The 18,459-nt window shown below is 53.5% G+C and overlaps 1 protein-coding gene across 2 annotated transcripts in view; it reads right to left on the bottom strand.

Moving 5' to 3' along the window:
* CAMK2A (calcium/calmodulin dependent protein kinase II alpha) overlaps positions 1-18,459 on the bottom strand; it is a 62,840-nt gene that overhangs the window by 26,151 nt on the left and 18,230 nt on the right. For both annotated transcript variants that reach the window (XM_036281801.1, XM_036281802.1), the window contains exons 3-11: positions 13,203-13,262; positions 8,225-8,279; positions 6,870-6,935; positions 6,687-6,759; positions 3,628-3,730; positions 2,322-2,405; positions 2,113-2,207; positions 945-1,067; positions 488-571 (exon numbers count right to left, since the gene is read on the bottom strand). In XM_036281801.1, coding sequence (XP_036137694.1) covers positions 488-571; positions 945-1,067; positions 2,113-2,207; positions 2,322-2,405; positions 3,628-3,730; positions 6,687-6,759; positions 6,870-6,935; positions 8,225-8,279; positions 13,203-13,262 — 743 coding nt within the window. The remainder of the gene's footprint in view (positions 1-487; positions 572-944; positions 1,068-2,112; positions 2,208-2,321; positions 2,406-3,627; positions 3,731-6,686; positions 6,760-6,869; positions 6,936-8,224; positions 8,280-13,202; positions 13,263-18,459) is intronic.

Genomic DNA, 18,459 nt, shown 5'->3' with positions numbered 1-18,459 from the left:
CACCCCTACCCAAGTCTCTGAGCCATTCCTCTCCAGTGCTTGGCAGTTGGGGCCCCAACACGGCCTCCTGCCCTATCACGTGTCACCTCCGAAACCTCTGCTGAAACACGGCAGTCCCCCTAAGCCAGGATCAAGCTCACGCCTCCAGACTTCTTACCCAGGCTTTTCTCTCTGTCCGGAACATCTGCCCACGCTGACTCTCCACTGGGAATGCCTGCTTATCCTCGGGGTCTCAGCTTAAATCTGACTTTCCCTGGGAGGCTTCCAGGATCCTTCCCTGGTCCTTCTAGTCCTGCTTCGTGGCCCTCGGGGCGTGCAATCTCGGCACTCACCACGGCCCCATAATGTCCCATGTCTGTCTTCGCTGCCCCGCCCAGGCAGCGGGTGTTCAGTAAATGTTTGTGGACTCAATGAAGGAAAGAACAGTGTGTGGGTCTCCTGGCCAAGCTACTCTCGTGTCTGGGGCACGGAGGGTGAGGCCTGTTACCTTCAGTTTTCTCCTGGCGTTGAACTTCTTCAGGCAGTCCACGGTCTCCTGTCTGTGCATGCAGGAGGCCACGGTGGACCGGTGCTGGGGGGAGTGGGGAAGAATTCCATAAGTGGAAGGCAGGCCTACCCAAGGGCCCCTCAGCAGGGTGTCTTATGGGTGTGGTTGGCATCTGGGAGAAATAATTCCTTGTTCTAGGGGATGTTGTAAACATTGCTGGTGCTTAGCATTCAGGGACCAGACATTCAGTGCCAGTAGCACCCCGGTCCTGATGCCAACCTCATATTTCTAACTTCTCCTGAGAACCACAGAGGGTCAATGTCTCTTGGATTAAGGCCCCTTGGACCCAGGCTGGGCCCAAGAAGCCAGGGACAGGGACAGGGACAGGGCTCTGTGAAGGCCTTAACCCTGAGGTCTGGAGGGGCTCCTGGGAAGGGTCTTGCTGAGGAAGGCTCACCGAGATCCAGGGGTGCTTGAGGGCCTCGGCGGCCGTGATGCGTTTGGATGGGTTGATGGTCAGCATCTTGTTGATCAGATCCTTGGCTTCTGGGGTGACCGTGTCCCACTCTGGTGACGGGAACTGAAAGGGGCAGAGGGGCCAGGTTTGCCCAGCCTACCCCAGGCCACCCCTGCGATCCCCCAGCCCCTGACTGGCAGGGGAGCAGGCAGGGGTCCTACTGCCCATCCACTTGGGCATCCACAACCAGGAGGAGTTGGGGCAGGGCCCCCTGACCCAGGACATGTCAGAACAGTGGCCGGAGGGAGAGGAGGCCTTCCCGTGCTATACTGAGGCTGGGCCTTATCTGGCGGCCAGCAGGCCTGTGGTTACAGCCCAGACTTTGGGATCACAAGGTTGGGTTCAAGTCTGTTTCCTGGGCTGAGTGACCTTGGGCAAGTCACATGACTCCGGAGCTGTCCCTAGAGGTGTTGTGAGGATTAACTATGGTATCAAACACATGGCACATAGCTTGACGGAAATCAGCCATGTAGAAAAGCAGTCTAGTTTGGTAGTTAGAAGCATAGACACTAGAGCCAGACTGCCTGAGTTCAAATCCCAGCTCTTCCATGTCTTGGCTATGTGGTCTGGGCAGTTATTGAACCTCTCTGTGCCTCACCTGTAGATGGGGACAGTAACAGTACCTATGCCATAGATTGATGTGAGGATTAACTGTAATAATGTCTAGAAAGCGTTGGGAAGCGTGCTATATGAGTGTTAGCTATTATTGTTTGTGTGTATATATGTGGAGATATATACATATACACACACACACACACACACATACATATATATGAAAGAGAGAGAGAGAGAGGAAGCCTGGCAACCTGGCTCCTGCGACCTGCCCTCCCACCTCTAAACATATTTTGCTGCTGCTTCTGCCTTCTGGGGCCCCATGAGCTAAACCCATCACTTAGAGGCCCCGGTCATTAGGCACAGCCAGCTCATCGCCTGGCCTCAGTCAGCCCTCGAGCTCCACCTGCCCCACCATTAGAGGGTGGCAAGGAGACCTCGATGGGCTGGGAGGGCGGAGGAGTGGGCATCCTCAGGTCCTGACCTCACTGGGCATTGGCTTTCACTGGAAGGGCCAGGGGGTGGCAAGGAGGCCGGAGAGAGGAGCGACACTCACATCATAGGCGCCAGCTTTGATCTGCTGGTACAGGCGGTGCTGGTCCTCGTCCCAGAACGGGGGATAGCCAACCAGCAGGATGTACAGGATGACCCCTGCGGAGAGCCCCAGGAGGGACGTCAACCCCTTGGAGGAGGAGCAACGGGGCGGGGCGGAGTGTAATGGCAAAGAAGAGAGAGGGGGATGGAGGGGCCTTTGGAAGGACTCACCGCAGGCCCACAGGTCCACAGGCTTTCCATAGGGGTCCTTCCGAAGCACTTCTGGAGAGAGGTACCCCGGTGTCCCTGCGAACCCTGCTCCCCAGACACAGACAGGCAGACACACACACAGGATGGCACGTGAGTAACCCAGAGTAATCCATCCTACTGGAAGAAGGATGAGGGGTGCCCTGGAAATGGTAAAAATACCCCCTGCCCTCAGATGGGGCCTGCAATGCCTCTAGACCAGGGTGGACAAGCACATAGTACACTCGTCACCACCTCCACTCCAGAACCTATGGCAGAAGTCAGTGATCAATCCGAGTCCTTCCCACGGGGTCCTGACTCAGCGCCACAAACTTCTAGCACACTCCCCGATCAGCGGCTGCTGGCACCCAAGATAACATGCCCTGCGCTGTCAGCCCCCAGCTGAGCCACCCCTCCTAGGAGCCGGCCGCTAACTCTGGCTCTACCCTAAGTCCCTCGAGCAGGTCTCTTTTCTAGGCCTCAGTTTCCTCATCTGTCCAATGAGGGATTAGGGATTCCTATCTTAAATACCTCCCAGCGTTGTTGGGAGGATCGATTGAAATAATGGACACCCTGGTTGTTTTGACAAGTAATCATAAGAATAGATCCTGTTTATTGACAGTGTGTGCTAAGCAGGGCTGAGCACTTCCATGCTGATCTTGTTTAACCCTCACACAGCGCGGAGGAACATCCTGTTATTATCCCCACTTTACAGATGAGAAAACAGGCTAGGAGAGGTGAAATGAGACCTAGTCCCACATCTCATAGGTAGCAGATGTGGGATTTGAACCCAGAGCTCTGGCTCTTAACCACTGATCAATATTGCCCACTACAAAGTGTCCCCAGATAGCTGAAAAGACTCAGTTATGCCCAAATCTCAGAGCATGCTGGATCGTCCGAGCTTAAAAACGGGCTCTACCCCTTTTAATCTCCTTTGGCCTTTTCCAGGTTTCTTAGCTTCTGTTCCTCAACTGTAACGTCAGGATAATAATCTCTAGCACTCAGGATGTTAGGGAAACCGGCAGAAGCCTCTAGCCAACAGTGAAGGAGTGTATGCATGTGAAGAAGCCATGTACTGTTTGAATGATGACTATGTCCCTGCACCTGGCTCCCAGGGAGAGGGACAACACCCAGAGGCTGGGTGGAGAGGGGACTCTGACTCTGCTACCTGAGCCCTGGCTGGTACAATACCATCTCCAACCTGCCCCTGTGCGGGCAGAGGGTTCCTAGAGGCAAACATGTCAACACAAGGCTGGCCCCTACACCCCTGCCAGCCCCTGCCCCCACTCACCAAACCATGCCTGCTGCTCGCCCTCCACCTCTATGGCCAGGCCAAAGTCCGCCAGCTTCACTGCGGCGCCCTTGAGCTTGGAGGCCAGCAGTAGATTCTCCGGCTTTTCAGGACCAGAGAGAAGAGGGAACAGGGGGAAGGAAAGGGCCAGAGGACAGTGAGCGGATTCAGAACCTCATCTCCAGGGACCTGGGTTTATAGGTGGAACAGCTGGATAGTCCAGAGGCATCCTGCCCCTACCTCTAGCTCCAACCCCAGGACCCTGAGCTTAGTCCCCAGAGAGAGGACTACCCCACTACAAGTCTTCTGTCTTCTGCAACACAAAGACCCCTCCTCCACCAGCCACCCCCTCCTTCCCCTCCCCTCCCCTCAGCATCTGGAGCTGGGGCTGAGGTGAATGCTGGAGGTGGGGGTTGGGGGACAGCCACCACCACAATAAGAAAAAAGAAGCAACTCTACTGGGCCTCTACTATGTGCCAGCCACTAGGCTAAGGGTTTTGCATACATCACCTCATTTATCATCTCAACAACTCTTTGGGGTAGGCATAATTATCCCCATTCTCTGCAGTGGCCTTCTTATATCCCCTGAACCAATCATGCTTGTTCCCACCTCAGGGCCTTTGCACACCCTGTTCCCCCCTGCCTAATTTGTTCTCCCTCTGAGCTTCACAGGGCTGGCCCCTTCTTTTCATCTGACTCTCACCTTCATGTCACCCCTTCCAAGAAGCCCTCCATGACTACTCTATCTCTGGGTATCTTCTAGCTTAGCTCCTTGTTGTTACCTTCATAGATCTCATTACGATTTGTAATGTTTTCCCCCCATCTGTCTATGTGCTTGTTCATTATCTGTCACCCTATAGTATGCGAATTACCTGTCCTGTCCATCACTGGATCACCAGCACCGAAGACAGGGGCCCACACATATCGGGTACTTAGTATTTGTCATATATAGAAAAAGGAGACAACTAAGGCTCAGAGAGGTTAAGTGACTTGACAAAGATCACAGAGCTGGTAAGAGATAGATCCAGAATCGAGGCACAGTCTGGCTCCTAAGCCGTGCTCTTAACTACTCTAAGCTGAGAGACAGGGATGGGGAAGGGGGTTATGGGGGCCTCAGACATGCCACCTGGCGTCTGGGGTGTTGAGACTGCTGTCTCCTGCTGAGTCTGGAGAACAGGAAATCACCCTATCCAGACAGAGAGGAGTGAGGAGTGCAGACTTCCGGGTTAGAGAGCCCCAGCTTCTGATTCCAGCTATGGAATTTGGATACATTATTTCACTTCTGTGAGCTTTAGTTTCCTCCCAGAAAAGGAGGATGATGTGTATATCATGGGGTGGCAGACATTAACCTCAGTCATCTAGATGAAATACTTCCCAGAGGCCACAGCAAGTGCCTGGTAAGCATCAGTACTCACACTGTCTGCCTGGGTAGGGGGTGGGCTCCGAGTCTCTGGAGACAACTGGATTCCTCTGACCCCCTTCCCCACTGGGACTGCCACGGGAGTCCCACGTCTGACCTTTTATTGCCCAAAGCCGGACAGGCCGCACACAAATATAGCTCTTTAAAGCCCCTTTGTCCTCTGGGGACTGTGTTCCCAACGTGCCCTGGGTCTCAGTAGCTGTCCTGTCCTGATTTGATGGATGTGCCACTAATTATTCCATCCAGCGTGGCCTAAATTTCTGCTTTCTCTCCTCCTCCCTCCTCCCTCCTCCCTCCTCCCGGGCAGGGGTGCAGCTATAATGGGAGCAGGCCTTTGGGGAGAGCCACCCTGCAGTCTGGCCAGAGACCTTCTTGCCTGTGAGTCTGGATTGAGCCGCAGGGAGCTCACCTGCATTCGGGTGAGGAGCCACGGACTACTCATGACAGTAGAGGTGAGCAGAGGTTCTGCTCAGTGTTTCACCCCAAAGAGGGACCTGGACTGACCGGAGAGTGCCCAAGGAGGGTGCCCAGGAGGAGAAGGGCCTAGAAGTCCTGTCCTGGCTGGGAAAGGAGAGCAGCCTACACATGACTCAGGAACTACAGCCTGCAGATGACAAAGCCACCCAAGTGCCGCCAGGCTCCTGAGCTGGATGCTTGCTCTATGTGGCCCCAAAGGGTAGAACTGGGGCTTATGGGAAACCCCCCTAGCAGGGAAGAATGGAGCATTTCCAAGTGATGCAGGGGTTACCCTGTAAGAAGTAAGCTCATAGTCACTGAAGACCAAAAAGCAGAGGTTTGATGGATACCCAGCAGGGTCACCTAGAAGGGGCTACTGCAGAAGCAGGAGCTGGATTGAGTGGTTTTATGGCCCCAGACCACCCAGGGTCTGGGATCTGAGGTCAGAGGCCAGGGCTCCAGCCTTAGCTCAAGCACAACCGAACTACACGGTCTCAGGCAAATCCCTGCGACTCGTTAGGCCTAGTGTCCTGCTCTGCAGAAGGGAGTGATGTTATGAGCTACCAGCTGCAGAGGCGATGAAGCCCAGCAGAGGAGAGCTGTGAGGTCTGTGCTGACCAGGCAAGGCCGTGCCGCCGATGCCAACCCGAGCCTCCACATCTGCTTGTCCTGCCCACGTCCTTATTCAGATGAGGAGAGAGAGGACTCGGAGGGCCTCAAGGCCTGTTTTTATTCTCCCCCTGTCCCCCACCTGCCAGAGACCCAGAAATAAGAGTAACAACACGTCCATGTACCAGGCACTGTGCTATCTCCTTTGACATCCATGCAGAGGTTGCTATGGCAACCCCCACCGTAAAGAAGCTGACACTGTGAAGCTAGAAAGTGGCCCCACTGGGATTTGGACCAGACCATAGCCAGTGTTGGCATTCAAACCGTTTCACCGGGCTTGGCACAAAGCACAGCGGGCTGGGAGTCAGGAGGCCTGGGTCTCGAGCCCAGATGCTCGACCTCCTTAAACCCAGTTTCTTATCTGAACAGCGAGGGGAATATTCTCCATCCAGCCCAACTCTGGGAAATTAAAGGGACCCTGATAACACCGGTGGCTCTGCAGGTGGAGGGAGGGCAGGGGGCGGAGGAGCAGGCTCCCTGGTGAGCTGCACCCTTGGGCCGGGCGGTCGCTCACCTTCAGGTCCCGGTGCACCACCCCCATCTGGTGGCAGTGCAGCACGGCCTCCAGGATCTGCTGGATACAGTGACTGGGGAGAGAAAGGCAGGGGTCACCGTGTGAAAACGAGCCTCCCCTGGGAAGGTGGCAGGCAAGATGCCCTGCCCCAGCTGCAGTTGCCAGGCCACACCTGGAACTCACCTGGCATCAGCCTCACTGTAATACTCCCGGGCCACGATGTCCTCAAACAGCTCCCCACCAGTAACCCTAGGGAGACAGGCACAAAGTCACCCACCCACGGAGGCCCCAGGTGCTGCCTCTTCTGGAAGAGTCTCCAGGGAACAAAGGTGGGGCCTGGGGACCTCAGAACCTCAGTCCCAAAGGGAAAGGCCCCAGGGGTCATAGGGGTTTCCCCTGCTACAACCCTCTTTCTGGCTTCCAACACACGCTTCCACTAACTTCCCTCCCTCCATCCTTGGCTCTTCTCCCCCACCAGGCCCTGGCTGGAGTTAGCGTGGGACTCTCAATATATCACTAGGATTCATTAGGTTCCCAGAAGCCCAAGGGCTGGGTCTTCTTTTGTTTTTTAATAGACTTTATTTATGTATTTATTTAAATTTATTTTTATTGTTGAGAAAATGTCCCCCATTTTCTCCCCTTTAATTCCCCCCAGCTCCCATCCCACTGCAGGCCTTCACCTCACTATTGTCTGTGTCCATGGGCTATGCACGTATCCATATAAGTTATTTGGTTAATCTCCTCCTGTCCCCCCTCCTCCCTTCCCTCTGAGGTTTGTCAGTCTGTTCCATACTTCCATGTCTCTGGACCTATTTTGTTTGTCAGTTCATGTTGTACATTAGATTCCACAGATAAGTGAGATCATGTGATACTTGTTTTTCTCTGGCTTATTTCGCTTAGCACAATACTCTTCAGGTGTCCCCCCGCTAATGCTGTTTCAAAGGGTAAGAGATCCTTCTTTTTCACGGCTGCATAGTACTCTATTGGGTACATGTACCACAGTTCTTGCATCCATTTGTCTACTGATGGGCACTTGGGCTTTATCTTTAGAGTACTTAGGTTCACAGCAAAACTGAGCAGAAGGCACAGAGATTTCCCATACACCTCTGTCCCTGCCATATGCATAGCCTCCCCCACTACCAACCTCTCAAGGGCTATTTTTGTTTGTTTGTTTTTTTACATATGAGACCAGTGTCGTCACAGCTTCTCTACTAATCCAGGAACCACCCAGGCCTCTCATTTAATTATTGTTTTTCATTCAGTCGATTGGCTTTCAAAACTTTAACATTATTCCAAAAGAAAACTGTGTATCACCAGTGGCCACAAATAGAAACGAAGTGAATGTGCTGGTGTTTCAGGAACACCAACCTGCAGTGCTTGGGTAGCAGACTTATCACGTCTGGGAAACTCTATCAGAAGAGAGAGTTCAGCCCAGTCTGGGGTCATTTGGGACCCCCGGGCCAAGGGACCCAGAGAGGTCATCCCTGCTCGGGCTGCCCTGATATGCACTGTACATCCCAGGGTGAGTCCAAACTCACAGGTCGAAGATCAGGTAATGGTGTCCCTCCTCGGAGATGCTGTCGTGGAGCCGGACTGTGGGAGGAGCCAAGGCAGCGGGTTACAGGAGAACACACTGTGCCCCACCCCTGCCCTCCCTCTCATCCCTCGATAGCCAGCAGTGCAATTTCTCAGGTCACTGAGCACAAGCTAGGTACCAGGTGCTTCGACAAATGCAGGTGAACAAGGGCTCGCTGACTTCGGGCGCTGCCAAAAGGGGTCTGGGCTGAAGGACAACAGACCCCTCTTTTTTTGTCAAAGTTTGTTCCCACCCTCACCCCCAACTCTGTTTCCTTTCCGGGCAAACAAGCATCATGGAATGAGCCTGTGGCTCAAATCTCTACCACCTGCTAGCTGTGTGACTTTGGGCAAGTTGCTACACCTTTCTGAGCCTTTCTTTCCTTGTCTGGACAATGAGCATGAGACTCTTGGACTTGGAGGCACACCACTGGTGTCCATTCAGTGCTGGCCCTGAGTAAATATTCCTGATCTGCTTCCAGGTCTGGGCAGATAATAGAGTCAGTGGAGGCGGCAATGACAGTGGTCCCCGAGTTCTGGCATGCAGAGAAACTGTCATCCCTTCACACCTCATTTACCAAGAACAGAGCAAGGCTCCCAGGAGCCCAGAGCTCCCAAAATGATCTCCTGAGCTTCTGAAAGAAAGGGCCTGACACCCAGGGCTGACTCCAGGGCCTGCACCCCGCCAGCCAAGGGCAGGTCCTCCCTGGACGGGTTCACATCCTCCTCTGCACCAAAAACTGTCTGCAGAAGGGGAGCGGGCCTGGAGGATCAGGATGCATTGCACGGTGGGAAATTACACAGCTGTGAAGATCATGCGGCAGTTAGCTATTCACTGGTTCGGAATCAGCTCTCAATTATGTTGTTTGGCGAAAAGCAAAATGCAAAACAGTGTGCACAGTCCTTTTTTCAAGGATGCATTTGAACTTGTATATGTCATAAGTCTCACTGGAGGATACAGGGATGTGGGCATTGGGGTGCCCTGGGGAGGGGAGTTGGGGAGCAGGGGTCATGGGTAGGTGAGACTGACTTTTCACTGTAAACTCTAATGTCATCAGACTTCTTGCCATGTGCATATATTGCTGGCTCAATAGGGAGTCCCCTAAATTCCTTATGGCTCTCATATTTGTACATGAAGTTTGGAGAAACAGGCAGCAAATACCCCGGACTGGGTGCCCACTATGGGGGAAGGGAAGATGGGGACCAGAGATGGAGGAGGAGGAAAGGAACACAAATTTTTTTTTTTTTTTTAATCCTCATCCGAGGACATTTTTCCATTTTTTGCACAGACAGAGTGGGAGGGAGAGAGAGGAAGAGAGAGAGAGAGAAACATCGACGTGAAGGGACACATCGAGTGGCTGCCACCCGCATGACCAACCAAGGCCGGGGACAAACTGCAACCGAGGTACGTGCCCTTAGCGGGAACCAAACCCGGGTCTCTCCGGACCGCAGGCCGACGCTCTAACTGCTGAGCCAAACTGGCCAGGGCAGGAACACAAATTTAAAGTAAAACATTTTTAATTCTTAAACGATGATATATATTTATAAATAATGACTGAAAGATGTTTTAAATCTATTATAAAGCAAAACTAAAAAAACACAGGCTGCCTGAGAGTACATGTACTATAATCCTGCTTTGATTTTTTGAATCAATATTTTATTATAAAAAAGTTCAAACATACAGTCAAATGAACAACCATGTGCCCACCACCTGGGCTCTGTCATTGATGTTTTCTTGTACTTGTCTTACTACATTTCTATCCACTCCATCCATTTATTGATTTTAATTTTTTTTTTTATCCTCACCTGAGGACATTTTCCACCTTTGTTCAGATAGAGTGGGAGGGAGAGAGAGAGAAACATGGATGTGAGAGGGACACATTGAGTGGCTGCCTTCCACATGACCCCAACCAGGACCGGGGACGAATTCCAACCGAGATACTTGCCCTTGACCAGAATCGAACCCACGACTCATTGGTCCTTGGGCCAAAGCTCTAACCGCTGAGCTAAACAGGCCAGGGCCGATTTTAATTTTTGAATGCATTTCAAAGCAAATACAGGTTTCATTTTTAACAGGTGTATGTGTATTGAACTCGGTATCCTGTATTTTTGCGTTTTAAAATTATTTGTCTGGCCCTGGCCGGTTTGGCTCAGCGGTTAGAGCATCAGCCTGCGGTCCAGAGAGACCCAGGTTCGGTTCCCGCTAAGGGCACGTACCTTGGTTGCAGTTCGTCCCCAGCTCTGGTTGGGTCATGCGGATGGCAGCCACTCGATGTGTCCCTTTCACGTCGATGTTTCTCTCTCTCTCTCTCTTCCTCCCACTATATCTGAACAAAATATGGAAAAATGTCCTTGGGTGAGGATAAAAAAAATAATAATAATAATAAAATTATTTGTCTTCTCATTTATGTACAATGAACTTGCATCGTTAGTGTATCAAGGTCATGTTTTGAAAAACAGCCTTTTGTCTCCCCACCTTCCTCCAGGTGGACTCTTGGCGGCAGACGCCCTGTCTACTCCGCTCCAGCGGGCGTGAGAGGCGTTGGCTTCCCTTTCCTGAGCCGGAGAAGCTCTAAGAAGCCACGCTGCGGCCAGAACCTCCTGAGAAAAGGCTTTTAGGGCTGGCCAACAGCCGTTTGCGGGGAGATCCAAAGAGACTGGGGTCCCAGGTCCACCCTCTGACCAGGAGCCTCAGCCCCTTTAGAGAAGGTCCTCGGGGTTCAGGGAAATGGATAGAACCAGGACAGGGTGTTTCTCCAGAGCTGACTTTAGCTTAGATGGAGGCCGTTGTGCTGATTTTAAAAGGCTGCCTCTCTGAGCAGCCAGGTGAGGGGACGTGGGCTGGATTCCAGGCCCCACCCACAGCAGAAGAGTGGAATCCGTTTCAGTCCGAGAGGGGGCTGGATCACCACTCGGAGCCCAGGAGACAGGGCTGCTTCTTTCGCTGCTGTTTTCCCATACAAACCTCCCCTCCCATCAGCAGAGGCTCCCTGACACACGCAGCCCAGAGCCCGAGAGGACAGGCAGCATTCAAGGGCCACGGGCTGCGTCACAGCCCCACCGCCGGTGCAGAGACTGGCATGTCTGTGCCCATTGAATTATGCTGTCACTTTTTTGACTTTGAAAAATATTGTCAGAGAACGAAAATTCTGTAACCTAGTTTTCATTTATGTCGCTGAACTCACGAATTTCTGGCATTCCTGTCATATTTCTAAGTTACCGTGTTTTTTTCTTAGACGTTGAAGGGTAGTACTTGTTCCCCTAGACACATGTCCCTCTGACAGCACAAGCCGGAGGTCCACTTGGGAAGCTACACAGAATGACGGAGAATGGGCTGTGGAGTCAGACTTGCTGGGTTCACCTCCAGCAACATCTCTTACAAGCTGTGTAACTTTGGGCAAATTCTGTAACCTCTCTGAGCCTCCTCTCCTAACAGCAGTGGGGGGTTACTGCCACCATGCTCAAAAAGCACTCAACACAGTGCCTGGCACCTGGAAGAACTTAATAAACGGAGACATCGTCACCTTTGTCATCAACCAACCTCACTTCCCTCCCCGACTGCAAATCACCTGCTAAACCTTCAGGTTGTCTCCTGCTCCCTGGGGTGGCCTTCTGGGGTCTGCCCCATCAGCAAGTGGTAATGATGCAGAAAGCTGTGGTCTGTGAGCCCCAGAGCCCATAACTTACTGCTCCCCATTAGAGCTGGGAATGAGAGGGAGAAGGGGCGCAAAGTGGAGGAGGCAGCATTGACCCGAGACAGCTGCAATGGAGTAGCAACACACACACACACACACACACACACACGCACTCATACCTCCTTTATAAGAACCATGGTTTTTTGTAGTCAGAGATCACTCACAACCTCCTCCATGATACAACTGAGAAGTTGGAGGCTGGGAGGGGGCCACACAGTGAGGCCCGAAGCAGATCGGGGGCCAGAGTCCAAGCAGAGCTCCTCCCGCCAGCTGCCGGCAGCTGCTGCTGCTGTTTGCACAGCCCTGCTCCCCTTCCCAGGCACGGGCACAGGGAGGGCCTTCTGGGTATAAATAGCAGATGGAGATGCTTCTCTCCAGCAGCAGAGTTAACCCTTGGGGCCCTGGGCCCAGAGATGCTTCCCTGGGAGGGAGGAGATGTGGTGGCCGTCAGAGCTGGAATATTCCTGAGTGTGGTCTGTGAACCAGCAGCCTCGGCATTGCCTCAGAGCCTGTTAGAAATGCTCAGTCTTAGGCCCCACCCAGACCCAGACCTGCTGAACCAGAATCCACCGGTTAGCAAGATGCCCAGGGGGTTCCGACAGCCCTTTCCTTGTGAAGATGGGGGAGAGTGGCCCAGAGAGGGTAGTGCTCCTACCCAAGGTCACACAGCCATTTTCTGACAGAACTGTATCTAGAATCTGTACTTCTTCCCCTCATGACTCAGAACCCTGATGGGCAGGGACTCAGCCTCTCCAACTGTGCAGGGCCCGGCCTCTCCACACAGCCTGCACTCAGTCTATCCCTGGGGCAGGGACCACCTTGCAGCTCGCCTCTAAGGGGCAGGCCAGCCACAGGTCTGGGGAGCTGGGCAGGACCACGGTTCCAGGCTGACTCAGCACGGGGGTGCGTTAGGGACGTGGGCTGCACTGGTCAAGGCCAGCCTGGCCTATTTTCGTCTCTCAAGAGATGAAAGGCTTCAGGAGTTTTCCTGGAACAGCTTTTCTGAAGGAGGCTGCTGGCAGTGTGGGCTGCGAGGAAGGGCCCCTTCTTCACCGTCCCCCAACCCAAGCTGGTCTCTGAGGAATGTGAAAACCATCAAAGACACCCCCTGTTCCCATCTCTCTTGCCGCCATCCCCAGAGAATAGAGCAGCTACCTCCCCACCTCATCAGCAAAACCCACCAGGTCGGGCAGGGGAGCGGAGCCCGGCCCTACCCCGCACCCTCACTTGTCCCCCAAGAACTTACCGATGTTGGGGTGCTTCAGCAAGCGGCAGATGCGGGCTTCACGCTCCAGCTTCTGATGGTCTGAAACAGATAGATGCCCAGGTGAGTCCCAGGTGAGAAAGGAACCTCCACCCACCCCATCTCTCCCTCCACAGCCTCATGGTCTCCACCTCCCAGGGCAGCCCCTGGGCCCTGGAAAGCTTGCCGGGGAGGCAGAGAGATGCGGCAGAAGAGGGAGAAGCCGGGTGACAGCGCTGCAGGGTCCGTCCCTTCCCCACTCTGGGCCTGTCTCCAGGGCTCTCCAGTGAGCGGTATCCCGGAGCCCCTGCTTGTATAAGATGCAAACTCCATGAAGCCTGGGCCCCCCACACAGGCCAGGCTCCTGCTGCCCCTCCTCCAGCCCTGCCCCTCACACTAGCCTCCAGCCAGGCTGAGCCGCTGGATTTCACGTCTCCGGGCACCTCCTGCTCAGTCCTCTCACTGCGGGGTCCTCACACACGGCTCTCTCCGCGTGGAACACTCCCCCTCAACCTCGCACTGGCCCTTCCCTAGCCATCACTCACTCCTACCCATCCCCAGATGTCACCCTCTCCTGGAAGCCTGCCCTGATTGCCAGGTTGGCAGGGGCCCCTCCTCTGTGCTCTCGGGGCCCCTGGACAGTGCGTCTCACTCTGTCTCATTGATATCTCTACCCTTGAGGGCGGGGACTTGGTCTCTGTTGCACCCCTGGCATCTACCCGAATGCCTGGCACATAGTAGGTGCTCAAAAAATAACTGAACAGCCCTGGCCGGTTTGGCTCAGTGGTTAGAGCGTCCGCCTGCGGTCCGGAGAGACCCGGGTTCGGTTCCCACTAAGGGCACGTACCTCGGTTGCAGTTTGTCCCCGGCCCTGGTTGGTCGTGCGGGTGGCAGCCACTCAATGTGTCCCTTTCACATCGATGTTTCCCTCTCTCTCTCTTCCTCTCTCTCCCTCCCACTCTGTCTGTACAAAAAATGGAAAAATGTCCTCGGATGAGGATTAAAAAAAAAAAATGTCCTTAGGTGAGGATGAAAAATAAATAAATAAATAAATAAATAAATAAATAAATAAATAAACACAAGAACAAATGGTTGAATGAGTGCACCTTCCTAAGGGTGTTCTCTGAGAAGAGCTGTATTAATTTGCAGAAGCCACCTCGCTGGCAGAGGACACAGAGGCCCCGAAGAATCAGCAGCGTAGGGCTTGTACGTGGCTCGGGTGGCGCTCTCACGCCTGTCTGCCAGGACGTCTGTCCGAATCCCCTGGGCCTCCCCACCCACAGGGGACAGAGGCCTGGTTCAGGACCTGCCACCTGTGGTCTGACTCTGAGGCTGCTGGAAACAGTCCTCCCAACAGCCGTGGCTGTGGGTGTCACTGTCCCCACTTCATAGATGAGAAAACAGCAGCCTGGGAAGCCGAGGCCTCGTCGGTGGCAGAACGGGGACTGGAAATGTATTTCCCAATTCCCTTTCTGGTGCTTTACTCACAATTCGGTCATTAATGCCTTAATTTAAAAGCACACACACACACTATAAAACAGGAGCCATTTACAAATGTTGATTATTTACCATGTGTTAGGCACCGAGCAGAGAGCTTTTTTGTGCATTTGAAGCCCTCGCTACAACCCTTTGAGGGAGGTGTAACTACTATCCTGCCTTTTCAGAGGAAGAAACAGGTTCAGAGAGGTTAAGCACCTGGCCCAAAGTCACACCCGCAGTGAACAGGGGAGCCGTGCATTGTGCCTGGGCAGCCAGACTCCAGGGGTGAGCTTTAAAACCCTCTCTAGCCTTGGCCAGTTTGGCTCAGTGGTTAGAGTGTTGGCCTGTGGTCCAGAGAGACCAGGGTTCGATTCCCGCTAAGAGCATGTACCTTGGTTGCAATTTGTCCCCGGCCCTGGTTGGGTCATGCGGGTGGCAGCCACTCGATGTGTCCCTTTCATGTCGATGTTTCTCTCTCTCTCTCTCTTCCTCTCTCTCCCTCCCACTCTATCTGAACAAAGAATGAAAAAATGTCCTCCAGTGAGGATAAAAGAAAAAATAAATTTAAAAAAATAATAAAGCCCTCTCTGTACTGTTCTCCGTGCCCTGACAAATCACCACCACCTCTACCTGCCCCCAACCCTCAAAGGGCAATATCAAGGCCCACAGAAGGTTCTCACACAGACACTCAGAGGCAGAGCTGGGACCAGAACCCTGGTGTCCCAATGGCCTCTTCAGAGCAGGTAGGCACCGGGGAAGGTGATGAGGATGGAGAAGTCCCAGCTCTTATCCCTTGGCAGCCAGCTCCCCTTTCCCCACTTCCTGAATTACAGCAATCGCTGGCCGTCCTCCAAGGGCTGCAGAAGCCAAGGTCAATACTGAAATGTGGCTTTTCCATCAGGAAAGCGATTAAATCCAATCAAGTTTTCATAGAGTGTAAGCTCAACTCCCCAGCTAAAGACCAGCTGCAGGCTAAGGAGGGGAGGTGGACCCAGGGGCATCCCCCTAACTCCCCTTCCCTCCCTGCCTCCTTCCAGATCCTTCAGGGTGGAGGAAGGCCAGGCCTACGGCAAAGGAGGAGAATCCCCATCAGTGGGCTGAGGAAGGCTGGACCCACCCCTGCTCCATACCCTGCCCCTCCTCCCTCCATCTCCAGCAGAACCAGAAATCAGGCAGGTCAAAGTTGGGCCTGTCAGTGGGGTCTGGGGGGCTTTCTGGCTCAGCCCACACACAGAATTCAGGTGTTTTCTCCATGTGAGGTTGCTCAGGAGCAGAGTGATACCCAGGATTGAAAGAAGAAACCGCTGGTCATGCAGCATCACACGTGTGCCTGGTTACCAGACCCTCCTCCTGGAAATGCTAGGAACTAGTTTTTATGAATCTTGTCATCATCTTGTGCATAGTACAATTCATAGCATCGCAACTTTCGGTGCTAAAAGCATTCGTTTGCTGAATGGAAACATGCTCACGATACAATCATTTTTGGAACTCTGTTTGAAATGTTTTCATTTCACCTCAAGAAATGTAGGGATCGTATTTCTCTTGACCTCTGAGGCCTTGCTCTGTTATGTAGATGGGGAGACTGAGGCAGAGCAATAAAAGCACGGTCCCTTTAACAAGATGGTCCAGCCTTGTAAGAACTCAGAGCTCTGAGAATCCACTCCTGGACACACCCTCTAACCTCCACCCGTCAAAAGTCCTCAACAGCGGAGGAGCTCTTATTAAACTACAGAATCAATCCTGTGCTGCAAACTCACCCACAGCTTCCCAATGTACTTATAATACAATCCAAACTCCTCACTACAACCAACAAAACCCTGCTGGGTCCTGCCTTATCTTGGCCTTGAAGCTCCAGCCACATTGGTCTCCTTTCGGGCCTCAAGCACACTGAGCCCTTCCCACCTCAGGGCCTTTGCACTTGCCTTGCCCTCTGCCTGGAATGCTCTTACCTGGGTTTTCTCATGGCTGCCTCCTTCTTTTTTTCCACGTGTCCCTCCTGCCCCCTCACTTCCCCATTAACCTGTCTTATTTTCTTCATGACATTCATCGCTTCCTGAGATTACCCAGCTTATCCACCTGTTTAATGCTCGTTTCAGTCTCCCTGGAAAACAGGTGCAATGAGAGCAGGAGCTTGTCTGCCAGTCACTGCCACGTTCCCAGGGCCTAGAGCCCAGCTTGTCAAAGATCCCATAGCTAAGAAGTGGCAGAGCTGGGATCTCAATCCATGTTCATAATTACTACACTATATTGCCTCCCATTCTAATAATTAATTAATTGCTAAATCAATCCATCCAGCTCAGTAGAATCCCACGACAGTGAGAGGTCTAAGGGACGAAGTCTGCAGCCTCTTGCCCAGGTGCCTGGAAGGAGGCCCGAATGCCCACAACATAGCTTGTGAACTTCCCCTCCCTCCCTGGGGGATGCCTCCAGGATATTGGGGTTATGGGGACTAGCCCTGCTCAGAACACAGGAGGCAGGTGGGTGGAATCTCTGGGGGTAGGTTTCTGGGGCCCGAAGGGCAGGGTGGGACAGAGAAGAGGTGTGGGGAGGCGTGGGGGTGCAATCAAGCAGCTTGGAGGGCTCTCTGCCTGCCAAGGGGCTGGGCTCCAGCAGGCAGGTAGGCAGAGGGATTCGGACCAGAGGCACGGGAACTAGGACCGAAAATAGGCCTCCGAGTCTGGAACAGGAAATGCCCACCCTCCACAGGGCCTCAACAGGGCTCCGGATCCTGAGAGGTTGGATAAATAATCACGAGGACTGAGTGTCAGGCAGAGGGGCGGGGGAGGAAGATGAGGAGGATGGAAAGACATCTTGCTCCACCTCACAGTCTCCCTCGCGTGGGCCTGAAGTTCAGGGGCAGCCTGAATGAGCTCATGCCGTGCTTCCCACTTGGTGTCCTGAGGCTGGTCACCAGGGAGCCCGGAAGCGACCCCTCAGTGCCCGGGTGGGCAGTGGGGACTGTGGAGGTCACGGGCCAGTCACCTCTGGCTGCACCAGCCGCGTCCTCGTGCCCAGCAGTGTTAATGAACTCTTTCTGCATGAGCCCCTGGCAGGGAGTTACATGAGCAGATCCTCGCTGACAGGATTTTGTCATCGGGAGCTCGGGCCTCACCTACTGAATCCAACCCTCGGGGCGTGGAACTGCCCAGGGGGAGCTGGCAGGGAGAAGGACAGGCACATTTTTCATTTTCACTCCATATCTATATGGTTTCTTGGAATTGTTTATCCTATGAGCATTTTACTTAAAAGACTAGTTTAAAAATACATGTAAAAAATATCTCCTGGGTCTGGGAACCCCTGGGTCGAAGAGACTGCCGGGTGGGGAAGGGGAAGCCACAGCTCCCTGGGGGCTGGACAGACACCGGGTGGGCACGGCCCCCTGCCAGGAGCTGCCAAAGGCACTCAGGAGTGCCCGTGGGAGAAGCTTAGTCTGTTGCCAAATATTCCGTCTCAAACCGTTCCCTGCCCCAGGCACCGTGAGTGGCAAACAAAGAACCAGCTCAGAAGGAGCTCTGCTCTCCTCTCCGCTGGGGAGAAAGCACTGGAGTTGGCAGGCTGTTTTGGAAAGGTTCCCCCAAGAACATCCACACTCCCGCCCTCCATGCTCACCTCGGCCTGGGCCACCTGCCTCCAGGAGGTCAGTGGTTCAACAAATCGCCAAACAGAGGGGGCGTGGCAGTTATTGCCTGGCACGGCCCGTTGCATGCACTGCCCAGGAATGCTTAGTCACCTTCTAAAAACGTCCATTTCTCTCCTTTCTCCCCCACATGTGTGTGTGTGT

The sequence above is a fragment of the Molossus molossus genome, unplaced genomic scaffold (assembly GCF_014108415.1).
Source record: "Molossus molossus isolate mMolMol1 unplaced genomic scaffold, mMolMol1.p scaffold_m16_p_4, whole genome shotgun sequence".
NCBI lineage: Eukaryota > Metazoa > Chordata > Mammalia > Chiroptera > Molossidae > Molossus > Molossus molossus.
This window is presented reverse-complemented; position numbering and strand designations above follow the sequence as displayed.